Source organism: Suricata suricatta, chromosome 10 (assembly GCF_006229205.1).
Source record: "Suricata suricatta isolate VVHF042 chromosome 10, meerkat_22Aug2017_6uvM2_HiC, whole genome shotgun sequence".
NCBI classification, from domain to species: domain Eukaryota; kingdom Metazoa; phylum Chordata; class Mammalia; order Carnivora; family Herpestidae; genus Suricata; species Suricata suricatta.
The window spans coordinates 105,902,183-105,926,419 of record NC_043709.1 but is presented as its reverse complement, the minus strand read 5'-3'; the positions used below and the strand labels follow the sequence as shown (position 1 = coordinate 105,926,419).

Below are 24,237 nucleotides of genomic sequence, written 5' to 3'. Positions count from 1 at the left end.
CTTTCTGGCTTGAGCATTAAGTACTGTTCTGCCCTCCTTTGTGCTGAATCTCTTATGCTGTCTAAAGACTGCTTTGTAGAGGTGGTTTGAATAAATAGACCTTTATAAGACTGTCCTCATTTTTCCATAAAACTGTGGCAGAACAAAATGTCTCCCGCATAAAGCAGAGAGAAAAGCTGAATATAAATGTTAATGTGTTTGTTAAAATCCTCATAACTTTTGGAAAACTTTGATTGAAGGCTTGTAGGAATTAGGGTCTGCTCTGGAGGATTTTATATGGACAACTGTAAACCCAAAAGTCATAATTGAATTTATGAGCGTGTGCTGGATTTAAAATCATAATCCTTGCATATAAGAGGTAAATATGATCTTTATTAGAATCACAGTTGGCTTTTTTGTGCCATTGGCGTATCTTAAATGTTTATACTCTGTCTTAATTTCTGGGCATAAATCACAGTTAAGTTCATTCAGCCGACTTTTACCAGGCACTGTTCTAAGCTCGTGGGTTAGAAAACACAAATGTTTTCGCCCTCCTGGTGTTTACAGTCTAATGGGAGGATGTAGACCAAAAACACATATTCAATATGAATTAGTAATATAAAATCAACTGTACAGCTCTAGAGGGTGATTAATGCTGTGAAAGAAAGTAAACCCAGTGCAGAGTCAGAGCAATCAGGAATTTGTAATTTTGAATCAGATGTGGTAGTCTTGTTGGAAAGGTCGCACTTTGGAACAGATTCTGAAGTAAGAAAGCTATCCATGCCCCCTTGTGCTTAGCTAAGGAAGACTCAGGGATGGGTTTATTTTGCCCTTTTAATTTTATTGACTAATCATACTCCTGAGATAGAGGGGAGATGAGTACTCATTCTGTCGAAGTCTGGTATAAATAGCTACTTTGGAAAAAACGGTGCTCTTTCAGCAAGCTTCCCAGTTTTTCTTTTCTTTTCTTATTTTCCTTCTTTTTTTTTCTTTCTCTCTCTCTTTCTTCCCGACATTAGCATACAAATTGATGCTTCATTAGTAAGACTTTTCTTCCATTATGAATGAAAGCAACAGAGAAAAGAAAACTTGAACCCCTGGCAGGGCTTCTTATGAACTGCTAAGTTGCTGTGTTTTCTGTAGCTTGATTGCAAGGGAGCTTCACATTTAGTTTATTCTAAACAGATTTTTCATTCTCGAGTACAAACTCCAGCCACTCACGGATGTGATCATTATAAGATTGCGGGTCAAATATAAAAGCATGGTTGTTCTTATTTTATGCCTTGAGCAACAGAAATCGCAGTGCTACAGCCGGTAAGTAGACTTTCTATAATGTATCTGATCTGAGGGCACCCAGAGATTCCATTTGATTTGTCTTGAAATAAATCAAATGAGTGTGTTTTTTCAGGTAAAAACAAACAAACACCTTTGCGGTATTTATTGCAGACACCAGTAATTTTGATGCTCTTCTCTGAACAAGTCTGGCGAATACTATAAAAGTGTCTGGGGGGGGAGTGTGGAAGACTGTTCACAGTAAGCAGGGCAGGTACCCTGGAAGTAAGCCTATAGCAGAAGCTGCCTCCGTGCAGGATACCATTTTCTGTCTCTGTCAAGAGGTACAAAGGTCATTAGCAAAAGTGAAGAGTACTTGATGAGAGCAACAGATGTCTCTCCAATGTATTATTTAATACTGGACAGAAATCCAAATAAGAATAGTTTTTTAATTTTTTAAATTTATTTAAAGTTTATTTATTTATTTTGAGAGAGACGGAGCATGTAAGCAGGGGAGGGGCGGGGGGAGGTGGGGGGAGAGAATCCTAAGCAGGCTCCACACGGCCAGCCCAGAGCTCAACACAGGGCTCGGATATATGAACCGTGAGATCATGACCTGAGCTGAAAACAAGAGTCAAACACTTAACCAACTGAGCCACTTGGGTGCCTCAAGAGTGGATTCTTTAAATGTGTTATGACTGTTACATAAATACATAGCGTGTTAAAACTAATTGGGCCAGTCTCATCTACCTGTATCTCTTTCTGAGAAGTTTCTTTCCTAACAGTAACACCATGATCTTGAGCACAATTGTCCTTTCACGTGTAAGGTACCCCTCAGCTAGATTTGCTTTATTCAGTTTATTTTGGTGCTCATCAGCCTTTAGGAGGACTACAACTAAAATTCTATGCTGGACATTTACAAATGAAACTTGTCATTTTTTTGTAGACTACATAAGTGTCTTTTTAAAAATATTTATTTCATGGATTTCAATTAAATCATTTTTACAGTAGTAATACATTATTCTAGTAGATATTTCTTTACTCAGGATCTGCACTAACAAGTAAATAAGGACAATACTTACCACAGAGTGTGTCTATAATTTTTTTTTTAAGGAAAGAACACCACACCCATATTTTAGAGCATTCTTCCAGTTAACCTACAGTTTCAGAGTGCTATTGTAGGCACTGGTTTTATTTCCTCAATGATTTCTCCACTCATTTAGCCTTTTTTGATTTTTTTTCTTTTTTAATTAGAAAGAGCATGAGCAGGGGAAGGGCAGAGACAGAGAGAGAGAATTTCAAGCCGCCTCCATGGTCAGCGCAGAGCATGGGGCCTTATCCCACAACTCTGGGATCATGACTTAAGCCAAAATCGAGTTGGACACTCAACCAACTGAGCCGCCCAGGTGCCCCAGGCTTTTTTGATTTTTCATTGTGTATGTCCGTTTCAGTTTCAGAAAGTAGAGCTTTTCTGAGGTGCCATATTTACAGAATGAAAAAATGCTCTCCAATAACTATGAATTAATTTTAAAAGTAGTATTATGCTACCATGCTAATAAAAAATATATTTCTTTGTTCTCCATGCATAAAGATTTGTTACAAACCATGAACCTTACACACATCCATATGCTAAGAAGAAGAAAATCTTAAAATAGAACGATGGAAACATGCAGCCTCTTATAATTACATGGCTAATGGGTCAATAATGTCAACACACGTAGAGGTCATTTGGGCCAAAGGTGTTGTATGTGTCTAAATTCTGTATAAACACAGGCTGAGAATTTGCATATAGATTTTTAAAAATCTTTTTAGATATAAATAAAGGCATTCTTGCATTTAGTTTAATGTGATTTTTTCCTAACATGTAAAGTTTTAAACAGCAACTTTATTAGCATCATTATTGACACCCTAAATGGGCTGTAATTCTTTGGCTGAAATGAACGAACCTTTAATAAAATCACACACAACACATTTGCCTACATTCAGGAAGGAGTTACCAATTAAATGTATGAAAGTAATTAAGAACAATGTACCTTCCTAATTATCTTAATTTTTCAGTTGACATGGGTTTTTTTCAAAAAATTATTTTAATATTTCATTTATTTTTGAAACAGAGAAAGAGCATGAGAGGGGGAGGGGCAGAGAGATAGGGAGACACAGAATCTGAAGCAGGCTCCGGGCCCTGAGCTATCAGCACAGAGCCTGACATGGGGCTCGAACCCACAAATGTGAGATCATGACCTGAGCCGAAGTCACCCAGGTGCCCCAGTTGACATGGTTTTTGCAAGAACATCAACTAATGAGAATTAGTGGCTTTATTTTTTTCTTTCCTGAATTTGCAGAGATTTTGTAAATTCTCTTGGAATTGAAATAGATACTCATGTAAACATGTTTTGCTTTGAATAGAAACATTCTTGTATGTTCTTTATAAGCATGTAGCATGCCAATTTTTGTTCACTACCTGAATTCCAAATTAATGAAGTCCAAAATGATTTTAAGGGGTTTTTCTGGCTTTTACTTATTACTTACATATCACTGTATTTGGTTTCCTTAGTCCTGGGTCTGGAAAGCTAACACACAGGCCCTGCGTACGTCTCCCAGGCCTAGCGCATACACGGCCGTCATTGAGTTTAAGATAGACTTTTCCGAGGTTCTGTACACAGGAGTTTGGAGATCAGATCCGACTTCCACTTTCTGTAGCGAGATAGTCAAGATAGTCCTCACTCTCCAAGGCGAGGGGCAGCTGAGAACAGGGTCAGAGACTCTGAAGGTGTGGACCCCAGCCATAATCGGATAGTGGCTCACTGGCTACCTGGGTTTGAATTTTATTGGCATTCTTTGGATAAGATGGTCGGCAGAATGGAATGGAGGCTTTTTGAGTCCCAGTGGTCAGGCTTTTAAATACCAGTTGAAGAGTACTCCAGATGTATGTGACCTTAGGAAAATTCCTTAACCTCTCCTTGTCCATTCTCTTTTCTGTAAAATGAGGATAATAATACCTTTCTCACAGGGATCTTTTGAGAATTAGTAATGGTGTATGTGAACCATGTGACACACGCCTGCTTACACAGAAAAATCTTGATGTGTCATCATCGTAATTTCTGTTTCAAAAGCCTATTGTCTATATTTAAATATGTGCTGTTTAGATTCCCTTCTCTGTTTCTCTTTGAGCCTTCACAAGCACAACAGAAACAAGCAATAGGCTAACCAGTTTATCTGTGTGTATAACTGTATCTCACCAATTGTGGTAAAAATTTTCCTATCAAAGGGGAAATGAATCTGCCCCATTGAAGAATGAACCTAACTCAGTTTGCATCCCTAAAGTGGCCAACAGAGCAGCCAACTGAAAGTGCTGTTACCTTACAGCTAGGCATGTGGGTCTATGCGGTGACCTTAAGGTTAAGTAAGAGCTGATAAGAGACATTCCAGAACTCCCCCAATGTGGATGGCAGAGGCGATCCAGGAGCTTGTCAAGGAAAATGCTGTTTGGAGGCCCTGCTGTTCGGTGGAAGGATGATGGACACTGTATCCCTATTTTAACCTTTTTTGTAAGGAAACTCCCATCTTTGAGGATGATGACCTCGAATCTAGGGGTCTTCAAATAAAATCATTTGCCACCGCACATTCTTGGCCTACTCCATGAGTGGAGTGATACTCCTATCTCACTGTGAAGAGAGCATATAAGGGGTAACACTGAACACAGTCACAGTGTAAGGGTATCATATTAGAGACAGCATACTTTTGCCCAGTGAATCAAACATACCTAGTTTTCTCCTCCAGAGTTAAAATAAATCATTGTGGCTTTTGGCACAGGTGACAGGAGAAAGAAAACAAAAAATGCTAGACTCTCACTCAGCAAAGTATGGGAAGCACTCCAGAGCTGAGACCTCCTGAAAAAAACGTAAATTTATATCACCCTTTTAGCCCTGGGTGTGGGGCTGGGGGCGGGCAGGGCAGGGCAGGGATGAGCTATTTACGTTTCAGTGTTTTATTCGCTTCTGTCTTTTTCTTTGCACACATGTAACTGAGTTTGCTCCATCTGTACTGGGATCACGGCTCCATTTGTAATACCCCTTGTTTTCCTTTTTTTTTTGTTTTTTTTTGTTTTCTATTAAAGAGTAAGTTTTAGCACTTGAAATACTGTTGGTAACTTCAGAGTGGATAAAATACATACACGCCAAACAGTGCCTGGCATACCATAGTCGGTGTCTTCCTCTTCCTCGGAGATCTCATTGTGAGATCTTCGCACAGTCCTAGGTTGTCCCTCGCTGTGCCTGTGGTCATGAGGACACCCTTGCCCTGACCTCTTTGTGCCACCACAGTCAGTTCTTGTTTGGTAGTAACCAGGTAGATTGATTTCCTTCCCTGAAACTCACTGGTCCAGAGGTGACATCATCACCTTCCCCTCTGCTTCTCTTTATTTTTAGATCCCAAGAGCCAAGTTCCAATGTGATCTCCATCAACCAACTCCCCTTTGGGACCATGAGCACATTATCTCCCCATCACATCCGAGCATTCCAGGTGCAGACGCTTATACCTTTAGCTCCTTTTCCTTTGGTTCATTCAGCAGAGAGTTGTACCTCCAGAACAGCATAATTACAGGGTATAATTTAAATGAATACAGCAAACTAGTGAGTGCCTACAGTTTGCCAGATGATGAACAAGTAGATGGCACCCCTGTTTTCACAGAGCTCATAGTTCTGTTAGAGGATCAAGACAGGTAAAAGACAATCAGAGTATTATGTGATTGGTCTCCTGAATTGCAAGTACAGGGAACACATGAACTTGGTACCGAACCCAGATGTAAAGTTTTAGGATTTCCCCAAAGTATATCTAAGCTGAAACAACAAGCAAGAATTAGCACATGAAGAGAACATGAGTGTCCTTGCAAAAGCAAGCAGCACCTCAGGAGGACCCAACAACACAAAAGAGGACCTGCCACATTTCCAGGAGCAGGGGGCCCTTATGTAGCTGGGGTGTGCGTGGGAAGGAATAGCAAGAATGAAAATCAGGGCCGCCCGGGTGGCTCAGTCATTTGAGCATCTGACTTCTGCTCAGGTCATGATCTCACAGTTCATGGGTTCGAGCCCCATGTCTGGCTCTGTGCTGACAGCTCAGAGCCTGGAGCCTGCTTTGGATTCTGTGTCTCCCTCTCTCTCTCCCACCCTTCCCTGCTCGGTTCATGCTCTGTCTCTCTCAAAAATAAACAGTAAAAAAAGAAGGAAAATTAGAAATAGAAATGGAGCTCACAATATACAGTCTACATAAACTGGTCAAAGAATTTATATTTGATTCTGTTGCAATGGAGGCAGAGTAGAGATTACAGGTGACACATGACAGAAGTTTAAGCCAGGGTGGCAGAGACAGGAACGGGTGGTGGCTGAGGGACAGCGTAAGGTTAAGGGAAGTTTGTGGTTACTGTTTTAAGGTAGGAGAGAATTTATTAGAGAGAATCATGGAGCCATGGGAGGTGACGATTCAGAAAGAGCAGGTGCAGGTGTGTGATTGCACAGCAGCATCAAGGATGATGGTCTAGGTGGGTTTAGATATGTACATTTGTATTAAAAAAAAAAAAAGGTTTCAAAGACATTTCCACTTGTTGGCTTCTGTGTTCCCGAAGTAGATGAGATCTTCCAGTGAGCTGCGGGTGGTGATGGCATCACTAGAAGTTGCATTCGCTCCAAAGAGTTCTGTTGAGATTTTTATTGCTTTTGGGGGATGGCAGGTGATGTAATATGATTCCTGCTGTCATGGAGTCTCTGCCTGGTGGGACAGACAGGCTATGAAGCAGTGTTGAATTATGACTTGCAAGTCGTAGGAAGGTATACAGGATGCTCTGAAAACTTAAAAATGAGAAACATGGTTGACAGGGTCAGGACAGACTTGCAGACTTGCTTGAGGAAGATCTGTCTTAGCCAAGCTCTGACATATCAAAACTCCCCGGGGCTCCAGATGAAGGAGGGGCTTGAGCAGATGCTTTGAGGCCAGAGGATGAGGCCGGGACCAGGTTATGTGGAGCCTTGTAAACCATGTGATGATGTTGATCTTTTTCAGAAGAGCCGCCGGAAACCATTTCTGAGCGTGTTAAGGGAGAGACAGGATCAGAATAGCTCCGTGGTAGGACCTCTGGCTGCTGGTGACAGTGGGTTAGAGTGGCTGATGAGCGGGTGTGGGGCAGCTGAGGAGGCTGGGCCAGGAGAGGAAGTGAACATGGTGATACCCGGACTAGTGTGGCAGCGGCGGCAGTTAAGATCATAGACCTGAAGGCCAGTTGGGAAGTAAAACTGACAGCTTTTGGTAATTGTTTGATGATAGGGAGCGTGTGGGAGAGCAGGAGGCCCCCACGTGTGGCCACAGAGAACGGAGGATTGCAATGACCATTATGGGATGTAAAAAATACAGTAGAGAGGAGAACACAGAATAATGAAAGTCTTAGTTTGTATGTGGCGAGCAGGGGTGTACCGCACCACGGTGCCAGGGAGGTGTGGGTTTTCGGTGCTCACCTCCTCACGGTGCCTAAGTGTGGAGGTGGAGAGGGGGCACCTGTTCGGTCTGAGTCTGGAGGTCTCCTTGGCAAGTGTGATGGAAGGACAGTGTGTAAGAGACTTGAGGGTATTCGCACAATAGAAGACATGAGAGCCCATGGGAGTGAAGCCATGGATGGCTGCTGGATAAAAGGGAAAGAAATGAAATGAAAGGTCCTCATAACCATAGGTGTGGCCGGAACAATAAGGGAGAGATCCCCAAGGGATTGGAGTCCTATTGGAAAAGTATGAATTTAATATTTCAGTAGTGAAATACAGTAATGAATCGTGAATAGTGATGGCAGAGCCAAGGTCTTTCCAGTAAAGGGCCGAAGTGAAACAGAGAAGGAGATGGCTCTAGATGTGGAGTCAGGGATGTTAGATGCTGGCCTTTTGACAGGGGTTCACGTGGATGCCGAGGTTACCCAAGGAGCTGGCAGGAACTGAGGCTCAGCAAATGACAAGGGCCAGGGGCTGACGTCCCAGAGCAAGGGTCCTCGATAGAGGCAGCACTACCCACTCAAGAGCATGGAGACATTTACTCTTTTTTAAAGTCAGAATGGCTATGGGGGCCAGGAATGTAGATGTGACATTTTTCCAGAACTTAGGTCCAACCTGCATCCCACATGCTTCTCTGTCCAATGCTGTAGTAGACATTCAGGGACTGAATAGATCAGAACATATAGTCGAGTTTCAAGATAAGAGGTCTGCCTTCTGAGACAGTGGAGCACTGTCCCATCCCACAGGGAATTGCTTTTACACCACACTTCCATGTAGAGTGAAGGTCACTTGCAGAAGTATCACTTTCTGCACTTTGATGGTCTTGACAAGTTATCTCTATTTCAAGTAAGGCTGTTATCCCATTTCCTTACCATATTCCAAAAATTCTCACCTGTCCTTTCTTTCCAGTTTCTTGTCTTCATTCTCCTGTTTTCCTGCCCCCTTGGGCTTCCATTTTCAGTACTTTCCTGTACAGAATCGTTCCTTATCTTATTACTCTTAAATCCAGCTTCATTATTGGTGGGTGCAAACACCTGAGTTCATTAGATTTTCTAGTCATGTCTAAGTATTTACATATTGAAATATATTTTTTATTATAAGTACTTTTTTAAAAGTTTATTATTTCAGAGGGAGAAAGCATACATGCAAGTGGGGAAGAGGCAGAGAAAGAAGGAGAGAGAAAATTCTAAGCAGGCTCCACGCTGTCAGCACCAGGCTCACGAACCATGAGATCATGACCTGAACCAAAATCAAGCGTCGGATGCTCAAACCACTGAGCCACACAGGTGCCCCAGTTAGGCCATTTTATTAATTTGGAGGGAAGAATTACATGTACTAGGAAGTTACATTAGTTTTGAATTCCATTTCAGGGTATAAATGGGATGTTATAGAGTATTTATTATAAAACAGGGCGAGTTGAGTGCTAGGGCATTGGTACTTGACAGCAGTTCCTGAGAAGACAGAGGTGCTGGTGAGTGACCTTAGGGGGACAGGTCTCCAGATCCAGGCAAGGTCCCTACAAAGTAGCATTAGAGCAAGGAAGGCACAGCCCCCAGCTCGGGCCTCTTCCTCTCTGTTCGCACTTTTCCTTCCGCCCAGGACGTGCACGAGCTCTTCTCTGTCCACTTGTATGTTCTTCATTGTCTGGCGTGAAACCTTATTCTTTTCAAAGCTCGGGAGAGGAAGCGGGCAAGGGAGTGACCAGGAGTACCGGGCTGTGTTCCAGGCGCCGTACAGAGGTGACTCACTCATTCCTCCCAAGGGGGAGCCGGATTATGTTCAGTAGTGTTAAGTCTAATCAAGGCTCAAAGACTAAGCCTCAGAGACATCATCCTCTCGTGCTTCGGTGACAACCTGCCACAGAATGGGTGGCCCGTGAACAATAGGCATTGACTTCTTACAGTTCTGGAGGCTATGAGTTGGAGGTCAGGGTGCCAGCACTGCAGGGTGAGGGCCCTCTTCCCCACCACATGCATCTGGCTGTGTCCTCACATGCTGGAGGGGAGGGAGCTCTGTGAAGTCTCTTTCATAAGAGCACTGGTCCCTTCCTGGGCTCCACTCTCTTGACCTTAGCACCTCCTAAAAACCTCACCTCCTAACACCTGGGGCTTTAGGATTCCAACATGTGAATGGTGGGGGGAGCACACATTCATCCAGAATCAGGAGGGGAGGAGTAGTGAAGAAGGGAGCCTGAGTCAGGGCCGTCTGGGCCGGCAGCCTGGGTTCTGTCCAGCACACACCACCACTGAATGGAGCCTGGTGGCAGACACATGCGATGCTCACCATTGGGCGCTGTGGCCTTCTAACTTGTTTTCAGGTTCCTATTTGAAACTGCTTTATGTTTTGCTCCATCTCTTAATCATTTGGTGTGACTCTTTCAACCCAAATACTTTCTTTGAAGGCAGAATTCACTTTTATTCTCCACAGCATTTACTATATACTCTCTACCCATCTTGGTGTTTAATTAATCTACGCGCTGGTGGATTTACGCATACAAAGCCAGTGCAAGTTTTCAAATCCTTAAGGACCAACTGAAAACATAGAGTAAGAAGGTATCTTGACTGATGTAAATGTGGTTGACTGCAAATTTAAAATGCATCATTAGGAGCACCTGGGTGGCTCAGTTGGTTAAGCGTCCAAGTCCTGATTTGGGCTCAGGTCATGATCTCATGGTTGTGGGACTGAGCCCTGAGTTGAGCTCTGTGCTGGACATGGAGCCTGCTTGAGATTCTCCCTCTCTTTCTCTCTCTGCAACTTCCCTGCTCACATGAGCTCTCTCTCTCTCAAAAAAATAAATGCATAAATAAATATAAAAAATAAAATGAATCATTAGATTTGTATTTAAAATAAAATTAATGTTCCAAGATGTTATTTTATTAGGCTCTAAAATCATTTAAAATTGAAATGACTGGTGTCCACAGTGCGCATGTCCACTTTCTCAGGCATGCATATATCTTAGGCTCCTCTGGATATCATCTCTTGGTGATACACTCAAACTCTTGGATATGTTTCCTTTAAGACAAATTATTTCTGACCTTTTTAGTGGAAAGGTAGGCATTTACATTTTCAAAGTAAAAAAGCAACAAAAGAACTAGCTTTGTCTTATGTACAACATAACGAGAGATAATCTCTTTATTTGTGATGCAAAGTTGGATACATGGTCTCAGTCTGTCAATTACAGGCTCATGTCAACTATAGACATGCTTGTATGGCATTTTCTATAATCATTTATATTATCCTGTTTTTCAGGTCCCGTAGGAGTAGGTTTGAATGAACTGAAACGAAAGCTGCTGATCAGTGACACACAACACTACGGTGTAACCGTGCCCCGTAAGTACCCTGCTACCCAGTGCTGTTCCAGCTCACTGATATTGATTGGTCAACACTTAGGTAGCATGGGTGTCACCAGCGTGGTTCTAAGTAGTCAGCATCTGGACTCACAGAAGGCCTAGCAAGTATGCAGTGACATTCTCCACATTTTACAGTGGAGGAAACTGAGGCACAGGAGGTCAGGGATTGCCCCAGAGTGCAGACATCATTGGCAGGGTATTTGTTAATCACAGCTTCTTCTCTAGTCTTAGTTTTGTTTTGTTTTTTATTTTAATTTTTTTAAGCTTATTTATTTTGAGAGGGAGAGAAAGAAGGAGAAAAAGGGGGGAATAGAGAGAAAGAGGGAATCCCAAGTAGGCTCTGCACTGTCAGCATGGAGTCTAACATGGGGCTCTATCTCATGAATTCTGAGATAATGACCTGAGCCTAAACCAAGAGTCAGATCCTCAAGTGACTGAGCCACCCAGGTGCCCCTCTAATCTGTTTTTTTGTTTGTGTGCAGACTTTTTTTTAAAAAATATAATTTGTCGAATTGGTTTTCATACAACACCCAGTGCTCATCCCCACAAGTGCCCTCCTCAATGCCCATCACCCACTTTTCCCTCTCCCTCTCCCCCCATCAATCAAACCATAAGAATCTCTTATGTTTTGCCTTCCTCCCTTTCTGTAACTTTTCCCCCCTTTCCCTCCCCCATGGTCTTCTGTTAAGCTTTTCAAGATCCACATGAGTGAAAACATATGGTATTTGTCTTTCTCTGACTGACTTATTTCACTTAGCATAATACCATCCAGTTCCATCCATGTTGCTACAAATGGCCAGATTTCATTCTTTCTCATTGCCAAGTAGTATTTCATTGTATATATAAACCACATCTTCTTGATCCACTCATCAGGTGATGGACATTTAGGCTCTTTCCATGTTTTGACTATTGTTGACATTGCTGCTATGAACACTGGGGTACATGTGCCCCTATGCATCTGCACTTCTGTATCCCTTGGGTAAATCCCTAGCAGTGCTACTGCTGGGTCATAGGGGAGTTCGGTTTTTAATTTTTTGAGGAATCTCCACATTGTTTTCCAGAGCAGCTGTACCAGTTTGCATTCCCACCAACAGTTTAACATCCTCACCAGCATCTACAGTCTCCTGATTTGTTCATTTTAGCCATTCTACTCAGTTTTTATGGTGAATTTTAATATACATATGACACTATTATTTACAAATTTTTTTCTGTGTAAAAGTCTAACTATTCTACTTCCTAAAACAAGTGCCAATATTTTCCAGAGTTTTTCATCAGGTTTAAGATCAGAAGGACCAAACCACAGAGAGCTGAAGGAGGCCTCTTCTAATATAAGCCTTTCCTTAATTACTTTTTATATGTAGTAATTGGCAGATCATGTTAAATGGGCCTTTCATGGCCATATAATTCAAATATGGTAGGCTTCTTTTCAGTATACAAAATTAGATCTATTTTTATAAAAGAGGTTTTCATAGGCCTTCTTACAAGTAAAATGCTGGAAGCATTTTGATCTCCAGAATAAATGCCATTTGACTACTTAATATGTTGATGTTAGAAAGCGCTCTCAAAGACGAAATTGAAATGTTGGCTTTTTCCAAGTGATTTTAGTACTGTTAACAACAAAACAAAACAAAAACAACTGTTTGTATAGTGCCCTTAGCAATGTTCTCTCATTTGAGAAGTTGGGCTTTATTTTAAAATTATAGTTTTCTGTTACCTCAAGTACTCCTTGTAACTGCATTTTTCCAAATTATTGTTTGTAATTGTTTTCAGCCATACGTTACAGAACTGCTGGTTTCCACCAACAGGGATGAAAGTAAAGGAAAATGCGGAATTAAATTGTTTTTTTTCTCTCTCTTTTTTAAGTTTAATTATTCACTTCTTTTACAAAGCTGAATTGTAATATACAGGCAATTAGAAAATTTTATGAAACTATTGCCAGTCTTACAGGTGAGCAGTTACAAAGAACCTAGAGGATGGAAAAACAGATTACAAGGGGGAAAATGCATGTATTAATTTCCTACTGTGTATTCACCTCCTTTAATTATCTGAGTTTATTTCAGTGTCCCAACAATGGGGCAACATCCACCTGCCACAGAGGAGGAAAGAGGCAGAAGGGGTACGTGACTTGAAACCAGGTTTTCTCATTCCAGTCATCACATTCTCCCTCCTCCATATGGCACCACACAGCCTTTTCCAACTACAGATTCTCTTTATTGCAGCACAGTTAGTAATAAAAATCCATTTATTTGGAAGATGCTAAATACCAATAAGGCTGTCGATCACACATAACGCTTTATGATAGTTTTGGTGGTACTCAAGGACCTAGGGCAATGTACTTTGGCCTCAATTTATCCAATGATTCAAATAATATCTGCCTCTGAAGTTGTTACAGAAATTGAGAACATCCAGAAAGGTCTGGGGCTGGAACTCTCCAAAGAAATCCCCAAAGTAGTAATTTTCCACTCAGATTCACTTTTAAACAGGTGTTAATGTCAGAAGATTCCCATGGAGCAGTGTTTTCCAGACTTGGCTGATAATAAAAACCTCTTGGGCTTCATATGAAAAGATTCCAAGGCCTTTCCAAAGAAATCCTCCTTCAGGAAATCTGACGGAGTGCCTGAAAGTCTGTATTTATATATCCCAGGTGACTCATAATACCAGACATGTTTGGAAAATAAGAGCCATAGCATCAGCTTGGGATGATTTAATTAGTTGAAGAAGAATATATCTCAAGAACAGTTTTGGAATTTTAGATTGTTTTGCTTTGTAAACTACTCTAGGTAGAATCTTGATTATTTGGAGAAAAGTTATTGCTGTGATGATTCCACCAGTATTCTGTTTGATGTTTGGCTCTATAAATCTTTCCTCGCAATGTACTAAATATCCACCAGAATGGGTAGGGTGAAGATGTGGAGCAACAGGACTCTCACACATTGCTGGTGCCTCTGGGACTGTAAATTAATTCATCCACTTTGGAAAACTAAGTGACAATATCTACTAGAGGGGAGCAAATACATATCCCGTGACCCTCCAATTCCACTCCCAGTACACAGGCAACAGAGATGCACACAACCTACACTTGGATGGCCCTGGAAACATTATTCATAAGAGCCCCAAACTGGAAAGGCCCCAGCTGCCCATCAGTAGTAGATTGGATAAGGGACACAATGGTTTGTACACAGGAAGGAAGACTGTAATGCCCGATTTGCTTCTCCATGCAGCAGTAGGAATGGATCCCACCGAACATGTTCAGTGAAAGGCAGACACAAAAGAGAATGTGCAGTATGACTCCATTTGCATAAATACAGTAAAAGCAGTGCAAACGTGCTATCAGAAATCTTGAGGAGGTGGATCGGTAGGGCGATTGTGGAGTGTTGGAAATGTTCTGTTTCGTGGTGGGTGCTGGTTACCTGGGTATTTTCATTTTGTGAAAATTCATTATGCTTACATGTGAACTTTTCTGTAGAGCATACCTAAGGTTTTTCAGTGTTAAAAAGAAACACTTGGTAGTTTAGTTCACTGTGGTTTGCTGGTGTCCGTTTTCTGGTCTTGACTGCACTACAGTTATGGAAGATGAACACTTTCCTTCACGGGAGAAGGTTGAGTGAAAGTTACATGGGGTCTGCTCTGTACTATTTTTGCAACCTACTGTCAATATATAATTCTTGCAATTAAAAAAATTAAAGGGATGCTAAATGAGGTACATCCTATCCTTCTTGGGCTAACATGGTAGAAGAGATGATATGATCTTTAAAAGATATCTAAGTTACCACATTAAACATTGAAAATTGCTTTTAAAGAAAGTGGTGGCCAAGGCCTGTTTTCTGCTGGCTGGCTTCTCTGTGGGAAGTTCATCCTCAGTGAGCAGCATCAACACTGTTTTAAGGCTCTAGATTATCATCAACAAATTTAAATGACTATTAATATAACCAGTCTTTCAAAAGGCTGTCTCAGTAAATTAAAATAAAGCAGTTAACAAAAAGTATTGCAGTAGATGTCAAATTCTTGATGGATTCCCAAGTCTTTACAGTCTGGAATTTGGGCACTCGCAGCAACCACACCTGTTAATCACTTTGTGGTTTCTGGTAAAGGCATATATCACGGTTATGTGTTTTCATAGGTTTCAAAGAATTCATGTTTTGTAACACTTCTTTGTCCATAGAAAACCTCAGTTGAGGTTCTTAATATATTATATACACATATTGTAAACTAGAGTGCCAATTCAAAAACCTTTTTTTTTTTTATCTCACTATGGCAGTTATTTGGGAATTTTGTGGGAAGCAGGGAAAGGGGGGGGAGTTTGTCTCATATTTGTTTGATGTTTGTCTTACAGTAAACATAGTGAGTACTCTGACAGTGAGCAACGGTGAGGTGGTGGCCTGCATTATGTTTAATATGTCCATCTTTCCGTTTGAATTCCCTCCCCTTAAGAATTTCCAGATCCCTTCTGCAGGATTCCTTACTGTTAATGAGTTTGTGGATTTCCTATGATCCCTCACTGCAATTAGCACTAAAATCCTTCAAGAGTAACATTACATCAGGATTGGATAATTTGGGGTGATGGCGATAAGCAAACACTTTGAGCCTACGTAAATACACGTTCACTTTTAAATGTGTTTGGCAGTGTCATAAATGTCTTGTTCGCTTGATGTAGTTCAAAATATTACTTTTAACCCTCCTCTGGGGACTCTGCGTGTCAGGGTAGTGATCCTTAAAACTGTGTGTTCTGTGTTTTCAGAATGTTCTGCTGTGACACTTACACAAAAGTAACCTTTTCTCAATTCACCAGAAACAAATTAATGCACGTACTATTCTCAGGTTTTATTTTCAATAGTACATTCTTATGAAGCCTGCTGTTTGCCAAAGGAACAGCAGGAAACAAAAACAAAATTGTTGAAATGAGAAATGCACATTTACCCTAAATTTCAAAGCAGAGGATCATACTATTTTTAATATATTTCATACTCGTGGATGCGTGTTATATACACATTTATAGAATGAATTTCTGTTGTGAATGTCATTCTTTTATGACAATTAAATTTATTAGTATTACATGCTATTCCTGCAAAAGGTATGACATTTCGTAAAGACTAGCACAATTTCTTGGTGCTTTACCAGCAGAAATGTGAAACTTGGGGCACCTGGGTGGCTCAGTCGGTTAAGCATCCAACTTTGGCTCAAGTTGTGATCTCTTGGTCTATGGGTTCAATCCCCGCATCGGGCTCTGTGCTGACAGCTCAGAGCCTGGAGCCTGCTTTAGATTCTGTGTCTCCCTCTCTCTCTGCCTATCCCCCACTCATGCTCTGTTTTTCTCTGTCTCAATAATAAATAAACATTAAAAATTTTTTTTAAAATATGAAAAGTTGTTGCAGAAGATCTAAATGTGGTATTAAAATATGCTTGGTAACTAAATAGAAGTTAATTAAAATTTTTGATATAATTAAATAAATTGGGTTTTTATAAATCCATTACTTTTTTGAATAAGTTACTTTTTTCTCACTTTCCACAGTTTTCCTTTTATATATATTATTGGGATATAATTGAAATAGATAAGCTGCACATATTTAAAATGTACAGTTATATCTGTTTTAACGTACATATACACATATGAAATCATCATCACAATCAACATAGTGCACACTTCCATCTTTTCAAAAATGCACATGCCTTTAGCCATCTATCCTACTACCCCTGGCCTCAGGTAACCATGGACTTACATTCTGAAACTATAGATTCTTTTAAATCATCTAGCACTTTATATAAATGAAATTACATAGTATGTTCTCAATTTTGGGGGGGAGGCTGGCTTATTTCACCCAGTATGAGTTTGAGACTCACTGAGGTTGTTTCATATATTAGTAATTCATCTCTTTTCTTGCTGAGTGGTATTCCATTGTATGGGAATACTGTAATTTGTTGCTCCATCCATTTACCTGTTAATGGATACTTGGAGTTTCCCCCCATTTGAGGTTATTGCAGATAAACCTACTGTAAGCTCAATGTTTTGATGAACATATATTTTTGTTTCTGTTGGGTAAATGAGTAATGCTGTAAGACCTTACCCAACTATTTTCCGAAGTGGTTATACCACTTTACAACCCGAGCAGTGTCTGCGATATCCAGTTTTTGTACATGTTTGCCAACAATTGGTACAGTTAGCCTTTTAAATTTTTTTTCCGTGTGAGACAGACCTATCTCAAAGATATTATGGGTTCAGTTCCAGACCACCACAGTAAAGTGAATATTGCAATAAAGCGAGCAATGAACTTTTTGGTTTCCCAGGACATATAAAAGTTATGCTTTAAAAAATAAAATTTATTTTTATTTTTATACTGTAATCTGTTAAGTGTGCGGTAGCATTAAGGCCAAAAAAGAAAAAAAACCACACACACCCCAATGTACGTATCTTAATTTTAAAATACTTTATTGCTAAAAAAGGCTAACTGTCCTCTGAGCTTTCAGTGAGTCATCTTTTTGCTGGGGGAGGGTCTTGCCCCAAGGTTGGTGCTTGCTGAAGGTGGGGGTGGCTGTGGCAACTTCTTAAAGACATCAGTGAAGGTTGCCACATTATCGACTCTTCCTTTCATGAACACTTTCTCTGTAGCACGCAGTGCTGTTCAATAGCATTTGATCCACGGTAGAACTTCTTCCAAAATTGGACTCAATCCTGTCAAATACTGTGCTGCTTTCTCAGCTGAGTTTATGTAATATTCTCAATCCTCTGTTGTCGTTGGAACAGTCTTCACAGAATCATCACCAGAGGCAGATTCCAGCTCCAGAAACCACTTTCTTTGCTCATCCGTAAGAAGTAACTCTTCATCCATTAATGTTTGATCACAAGGTGGCAGCCATTCAGCCCCATCTTCAGGCTCCACTTCTAATTCCAGTTCTCCTACTGTTTACACCCCAGCTGCAGTGACTTTTTCCCCTCAAGGCTTGAACCCCTCAGTCATTCATGAGGATTGGAGTCCACTTCTTCCAAACTGTTAATGTTGACATTTTGACCTCTTCCCATGAATCACAAATGTCCCTAACAGCATCTAGCATGGTGACTCATTTCCAGAAAGTTGTCTTTCCATAATTCAGTTTTCAATTTACTTTGCCCAAATCCATCAGAGAAGTCACTATCTATGGCAGCCATAGCCTTACAAAAATGTACTTCTCAAATAATAATTGAAAGTCAAAATTACTCCTTGATCCACTGGCTACAGAAAGGAAGTTGTATTAGCAGGCTTGAAAACATTAATCTTGTTGTACATCTCCATTGGAGCTCTTGGGTGACAAGGTGCTTTTGTAATATTTCAGAATCTTTCTGAGCACTAGGTTTGAACAGAGGGCTTAAAATATCCAGTAAACCATGTTGGAAACAGATGTGCTGTTAAACAGACTTCATTGTTCCATTTATAGAGCACAGGCAGAGTACATTTCCCGTAATTCTTAAGGGTGTTGGGATTTTCAGAAGAGTCAGTGAACATCAGCTTCAACTTTAAAGCCCTCAACTACATTCACCCCTAACAAGAGAGACTGTCCTTTGAAGCTCTGAAGCCAGGCTTGACTTCTCTCTAGCTGTGCAAGTCCTAGATGGTGCTTTCTTCCAGTATAAGGCTGTTTGATTTACAGTGAAAATCCGCTTAGCATAGGCACCTTCATTGATCATCTATCTTAGCTAGACCTTCTGGATAACTTGCTGCAGCGTCTACATCAGCCTCTGCTCCTTCACCTTGCACTTTTCTGTCACCGAGGTGACTTGTTTCCTTAAACCTCATGGAACAACATCTGCTAGCTTCACACTTCTCTTCTGCAGCTTCCTCACCTCTCTCAGGCTTCATAGAATTGAAGGGAGCCAGGGCCTTGCTCTGGAGCAGGCTTTGGCCTAAGGGAATGTTGTGGCTGATTGGGTCTTCTCTCCAGATCAGCAATAAGGCCGATTCATGTGCATTCGCTGGAGTAGCACTTTTCATTTCCTTCAAGAATTTTTCTTTTGCAATCACAACTTGACTGTTTGGTGCTAGAGGCCTAGCTTTCAGCCTGTCTCAGCTTTCCACATGCCTTCCTCCCTAGACTTAATCATGTCTAGCTTTTGATTAAAAGTGAGAGCCATACATCTCTTCCTTTCACTTGAGCACTTAGAGGCCGTTAGAAAGTTATTCATTGGTCTAATTTCAATATTGTTGTGTCTCAGGGGATAGGGAGGGTTGGGGAAAGGTGGTGAGATCAGGCACTGGCCGGTCAGTGAGGCAGCCAGCACACATACCATTTGTTGATTAATCTCACCATCTTCTGTGGGCACAGTTCAGGGCATTCCAGAACTACAATAGTAACGTCAAAGATCACTGGTCACCATAACAGATAGAACAGATACAAAATAATGAAAAAGTTGGAAATGTCATGAGAATTACCAAAATGTGACAGAGACACAAAGTGAGCAAATGCTGTTGGAAAAATGGTGCTGATAGACTTGCTGGACGCAGGGTTGCCATAAACCTTCAGTTTACTTAAAAGAAACAATGTCTGTGAGGCACAAGAAAGCACAATAAAACAAGGTGTGCATATGTGTGTGTAGTGGTATCTCATTGTACTTCAATATGTGTTATACACCTATTCCTCCCAGCCTGTGGGTTGCCTTTTCATTTGGCTACTGTTGTTTTTTAAAAAAAAAAAAGTTTTTAATTTTAACAAAGTCTCACTTATTTTGTTTATGTTTTGTGCTTATGTTCTATCTAAAAATCTTTTACTGTCTCAGGGTCACAAACATTGTTTTTTTCTAGAAATTTTATAGTTTTACATTTAACACTTAGGTCCTCATTGATTTCAAGTCATTTTTATGTTATTACTTAGCAACTTATTCCTGATCTCAAGGGAAACAACCCGTCTTTTACCATTAATTATGATGTTTACTTATTGATGCCCTTTATTTGTTTGAGGGCATTCACTGTGAATCTTAGTTTGCGAAGACTTTTTGTCATGAATGGGTATTAAATTTTTTTCTAATGCTTTTTCTGGATACATCGAAATGATCATGCATTCTCCTTTGTTCTGTTAACATGGTGAATTCCACTGATTTCCAAATGTTCAGCCAACCTTTCATTCATGACATACACTCTACTTGATTATGATCTCTTGTCTTTTTAAAAATTTAACTTGCCAATACTGTTAAGGACTTTTGCATCTACATTTTTGATGGAGATTCGTCTGTAATGTTTTCTAATGTCTTCAATAGGTTGTACGATTAGGGTTGTACTAATATCATAAAATGAATTAAGCACGATTCCTCTCTATGCAAAATATGTTGATGTAAGATTTGTGTTATTTCATTCTTAAATGGTGGCTAGACATCATTAGCCATCTAGGCCTGGAATTTTCTTTGGGGGAAGGTTTTAAAAAATAAATTTGATTTATTTCCTAAGCTATTCAGATATTTTATCTCCTTGTTTCTATTTTGATTCTTTTTTTCAAGAAATTTATACATTTAATCTAAATTGTCAAATATGTTGGCATAAAGTAATTCATAATATTCTGTAATCCTTTTTAATGTCCATATGATCTCTGATAAAAATGTCTTTTTCATTATTTATATTGGTGATCTTTGTTCTTTTTTTAAAGATCTAAATTATTTTTAAATGTTTATTTATTTTGGAAGAGAAAGCGTGAGAGAAAGACGGAACCCCCAGGCATCCCTGTTCCCTTTTTCTTGATCACTGTAATTAGGTTTTTACATTTTGTTGTTTTTATTTATTTATTGGGTTTTTGTTTTGTTTTGTTAATTTCTGTTATTCTCTTCTCCTTGGTTTAGGTTTACTTCGATCTTTCCTTTCTAACAATTTTTTTAAAAGTTTATTTATTTTGAGAGAGAGAGAGAGAGAGATCGTGAGTGGGGGCAGGGCAGAGAGAGGGAGAGAGAGGGTCCCAGATAGACTCCCTACTGTCAGTGCAGAGTTTGATGTGGGGCTCAAACTCATGAAAATGAGATTCATGACCTGACTTGAAGATATACATTTCCTTCTGAGAAGGTGTTTATTTTGCCTTTTTCTCCTGAGCTGAAATGTAGAGTCAGACTCTTTACCTACTGAGCCACTGAGGTGCCCCTCTTTCTAGCAGTTTTTAAGATGAACTTTCAGTCATTGAGTTTAGATCTTTTTTTTTTCTAACATAAGCACTTAAAGGTGTAAGTTTCCTGCTTCGCATGGTGTTCCATCCTATGACTGTGATAGGTTGTACTCTCCTTGTCAGGTACTTCACACTATTTGCTTACTTTTACTTTGAATCTTTAATTATTTAGAAGTGTGTTATTTCATTTGCTGATATTTGAGGTTTTCCTAAATATCTTATTACTGTTTTTTTTTTATTATTTTATGGTTAGAAAATTTACAATTTTATGATTTGGGTTCTTTTAAATTTATTGGGACTTTTTATTGGCCCAGCATGATCTTCCTTTTGTCAGATGCGTCATGTTCACTTGAAAAGAATGTATATTCTGCATTTATGGGATGCTGTGTTACATAGGTACTAATTAGGCCCCAGAGGTTGTTGGTGGTCTTTAGATCACCTGTGTCTATCAGTATTTTGTCTATCAGTAGTTGAGAGGAATTAAAATCTATTCTGATTGTGAAATTGTCCATTTCTTCATGTAACTCAGCCAATTTTTGCATCGTGTATTTTAGAGTTTTGTTATTATGTGCATACAAATTTATATATCATAATTTTCTCTTTTATCATTATGAAGTGTTCTTATTTCTGGTAATATTCTTTTTCTTGGAATCTCTTTTATCTGATATTAAAGTAGCCACTTCAGCTGCCTTATTCTTACTGTTTACAAAGTATATATACTGTCTTCCATCTGTTCACTTTCAACTTACTGTGTCTTTATATTTAATGTGTCGTTCTCCCTAGACTTAATAGCATGTACTAGGGTCTTGCTTTTTCGCCCATTCTATCTCTACCTTTTGATTGGAGCAAACCAATCAACAAACCAATGAACATTTACTGAATTATGGAAATGATTAAATTTAAGCTACTATTTTATTGTTTTTCTGTTTATCCCTTGCTTTCTGCTTTCTTTTTATTTCTTTCTACCGTTACTTTTATTATTAGAAAGGGTTTTAATGTTCAATTTCAGTTTTCCTATTTGCTTTCTGCTTATATGTCTTAGTATTACTTGTTACTGGTTGCTGTAGAGATTACAACATGGTTATACCTAACCATTCAGTTTTAGACTTATCTTCATGCCATTTCACATAAAATACAGAAACCTTTCAGTCAGAACTTTTTTGTGATAGGTGACAAATGTATCATGTTTATATACATTGGAAACTCTACCACATAATATTAAAACTTTTATATCAGTTATATGTGTATATACATATGGCATAACATATATTTTTATATATATATTATATATATATATATTTTAAGGAACTTAAGAGGAAAAAAGTAAACTTCTATTTCTACTCAACCATTCTGTTATGCTTCATTCCTTGAAGATATACATTTCCTTCTTAACATTTTCTTTGAGCCTAAAACCTTCCTTGAATATTCTTTTAGAACACATCTGCTGATAAGTTTTCTTGGTTTCTCTTCGTCTGAGAAGGTGTTTATTTTGCCTTTTTCTCCTCAAGGATATTTTGGGTGAATTCTTTTTCTTTCAGTACCTTAAGTGTAGATATTATTTCACTGAGTTCTTGATTTTATGATTTATAATAATATAATAAACCTGAAATCACTATTCCTCACATGTACCGTATTGGATTTTTCTATGTGCTTTCAAAATGTTTTTCAGTATCTTTGGCTGTTAGTACTTGATTTTAATGTGTCTAGGCATGATTTTTTTTCTGAATTTATCCTATTTGAGATTTGTTGAAGCTTCTGGAATTTGTAAAAATTATGCCTTTTACCAAATTTTAGCAGTTTTTGGCTAATTCTTCAAATACATTATTTGGTCTCAATCTCTTTTTCATCTCCTTCTGGCATCCAAATTACACATGTGTTTTACAGGTTCCTGGGCTCCATTTATAGCTTTTCAATCTTTTTTCCTTTGTTGCTCAGATTTTATAATTTCTATTGACCCACCTTCAGGTTCACTGGCTTTTTTCCCCTCTGTCATCTCCATTCTGCTACTGAGCCCACTTAGTGATTTGTTTCTGTTAGATATTGTATATTTCAGTTCTAAAATTTCCACTTGGTTCTTTATAGTTTCCATTTCTCTAAGAATGCATATCCATTCATTTCAGGTGTTTTTTCCTTTACTTTATAAAATACAGTTATAATAGTTGCCCTAAATTCTTTGCCTGATAGTCCTAACCTCTTGTTCATTCAGAGTTGCCATCTATCATTTTTCCCTTGAGAATTGGTCATAATTTCGGGACTTCTTTATGTTGAGTAAGTTTTAATTGCAATCTGGATGTTATGTGTGCAATGTTGTATTAACTCTAGGTCCTGCCTATACTGGAGCAGAAAATACATGATTAACTTTAAAAACAAATGGGTTCCTGGTGGCTCTGTCAGTCCAACATCTGACTCTTGATTTCAGCTCAGGTCATGATCTCAAGGTTCATTTGATTGAGCCCTACATCAGACTCTGCACTGACAGCACGGAGCCTGCTTTGGATTATCTCTCTCCCTCTCTCTCTGCCCCTCCCCTGCTCATGTGCTCTCTTTCTCAAATAAATAAATGTAATAAAAATAAAAACAGACAAAACCCTGAGGAGTTGCGGTGCCAATATGGCAAGTGAAAAACTGCAGCCCATTCTTCCTGCTGATTACAACTAAAAACTCTGGCCTGGAGACAACTGTCTGAGCACTTCGAAAATTAGTAAAGCAGGCAGATTGTGTAAGGGAATCAACATTCTGGAGAATGTTTGTATTTTAGCAAGTAATCAGCCATTTTATGTTTAGAGCATAAGTTCTGTCTCATTGTGAGTTGTGGTTTACATCTCAGTTCAATTCTCTAATCTTCTTGCTCCACTGGTTTGGGTCATCTCTGTCACATGGGGCAGTCTGATACTTGTGTCCAGAGTTCACATCTCAGCTCAGTTCTCTAAGCCTTTTCTTTCTTTCTTTTTTTTTTGACTGTTTATATAGATCCTTTATTTTTTTTTAATAGTTTATTTTCAAAT

General features: G+C 39.3%; 1 protein-coding gene and 1 long non-coding RNA gene across 7 annotated transcripts in view; one reads left to right on the top strand and one right to left on the bottom strand.

The window, feature by feature from the left end:
* Nucleotides 1-24,237, bottom strand: part of LOC115303425 — a 116,842-nt gene that overhangs the window by 24,655 nt on the left and 67,950 nt on the right. The window lies entirely within an intron of this gene.
* The window catches only part of MPP7 (membrane palmitoylated protein 7), a 298,285-nt gene that overhangs the window by 264,859 nt on the left and 9,189 nt on the right, over nucleotides 1-24,237 (top strand). For both annotated transcript variants that reach the window (XM_029953189.1, XM_029953188.1), the window contains one exon: nucleotides 11,025-11,105. In XM_029953189.1, coding sequence (XP_029809049.1) covers nucleotides 11,025-11,105 — 81 coding nt within the window. The remainder of the gene's footprint in view (nucleotides 1-11,024; nucleotides 11,106-24,237) is intronic.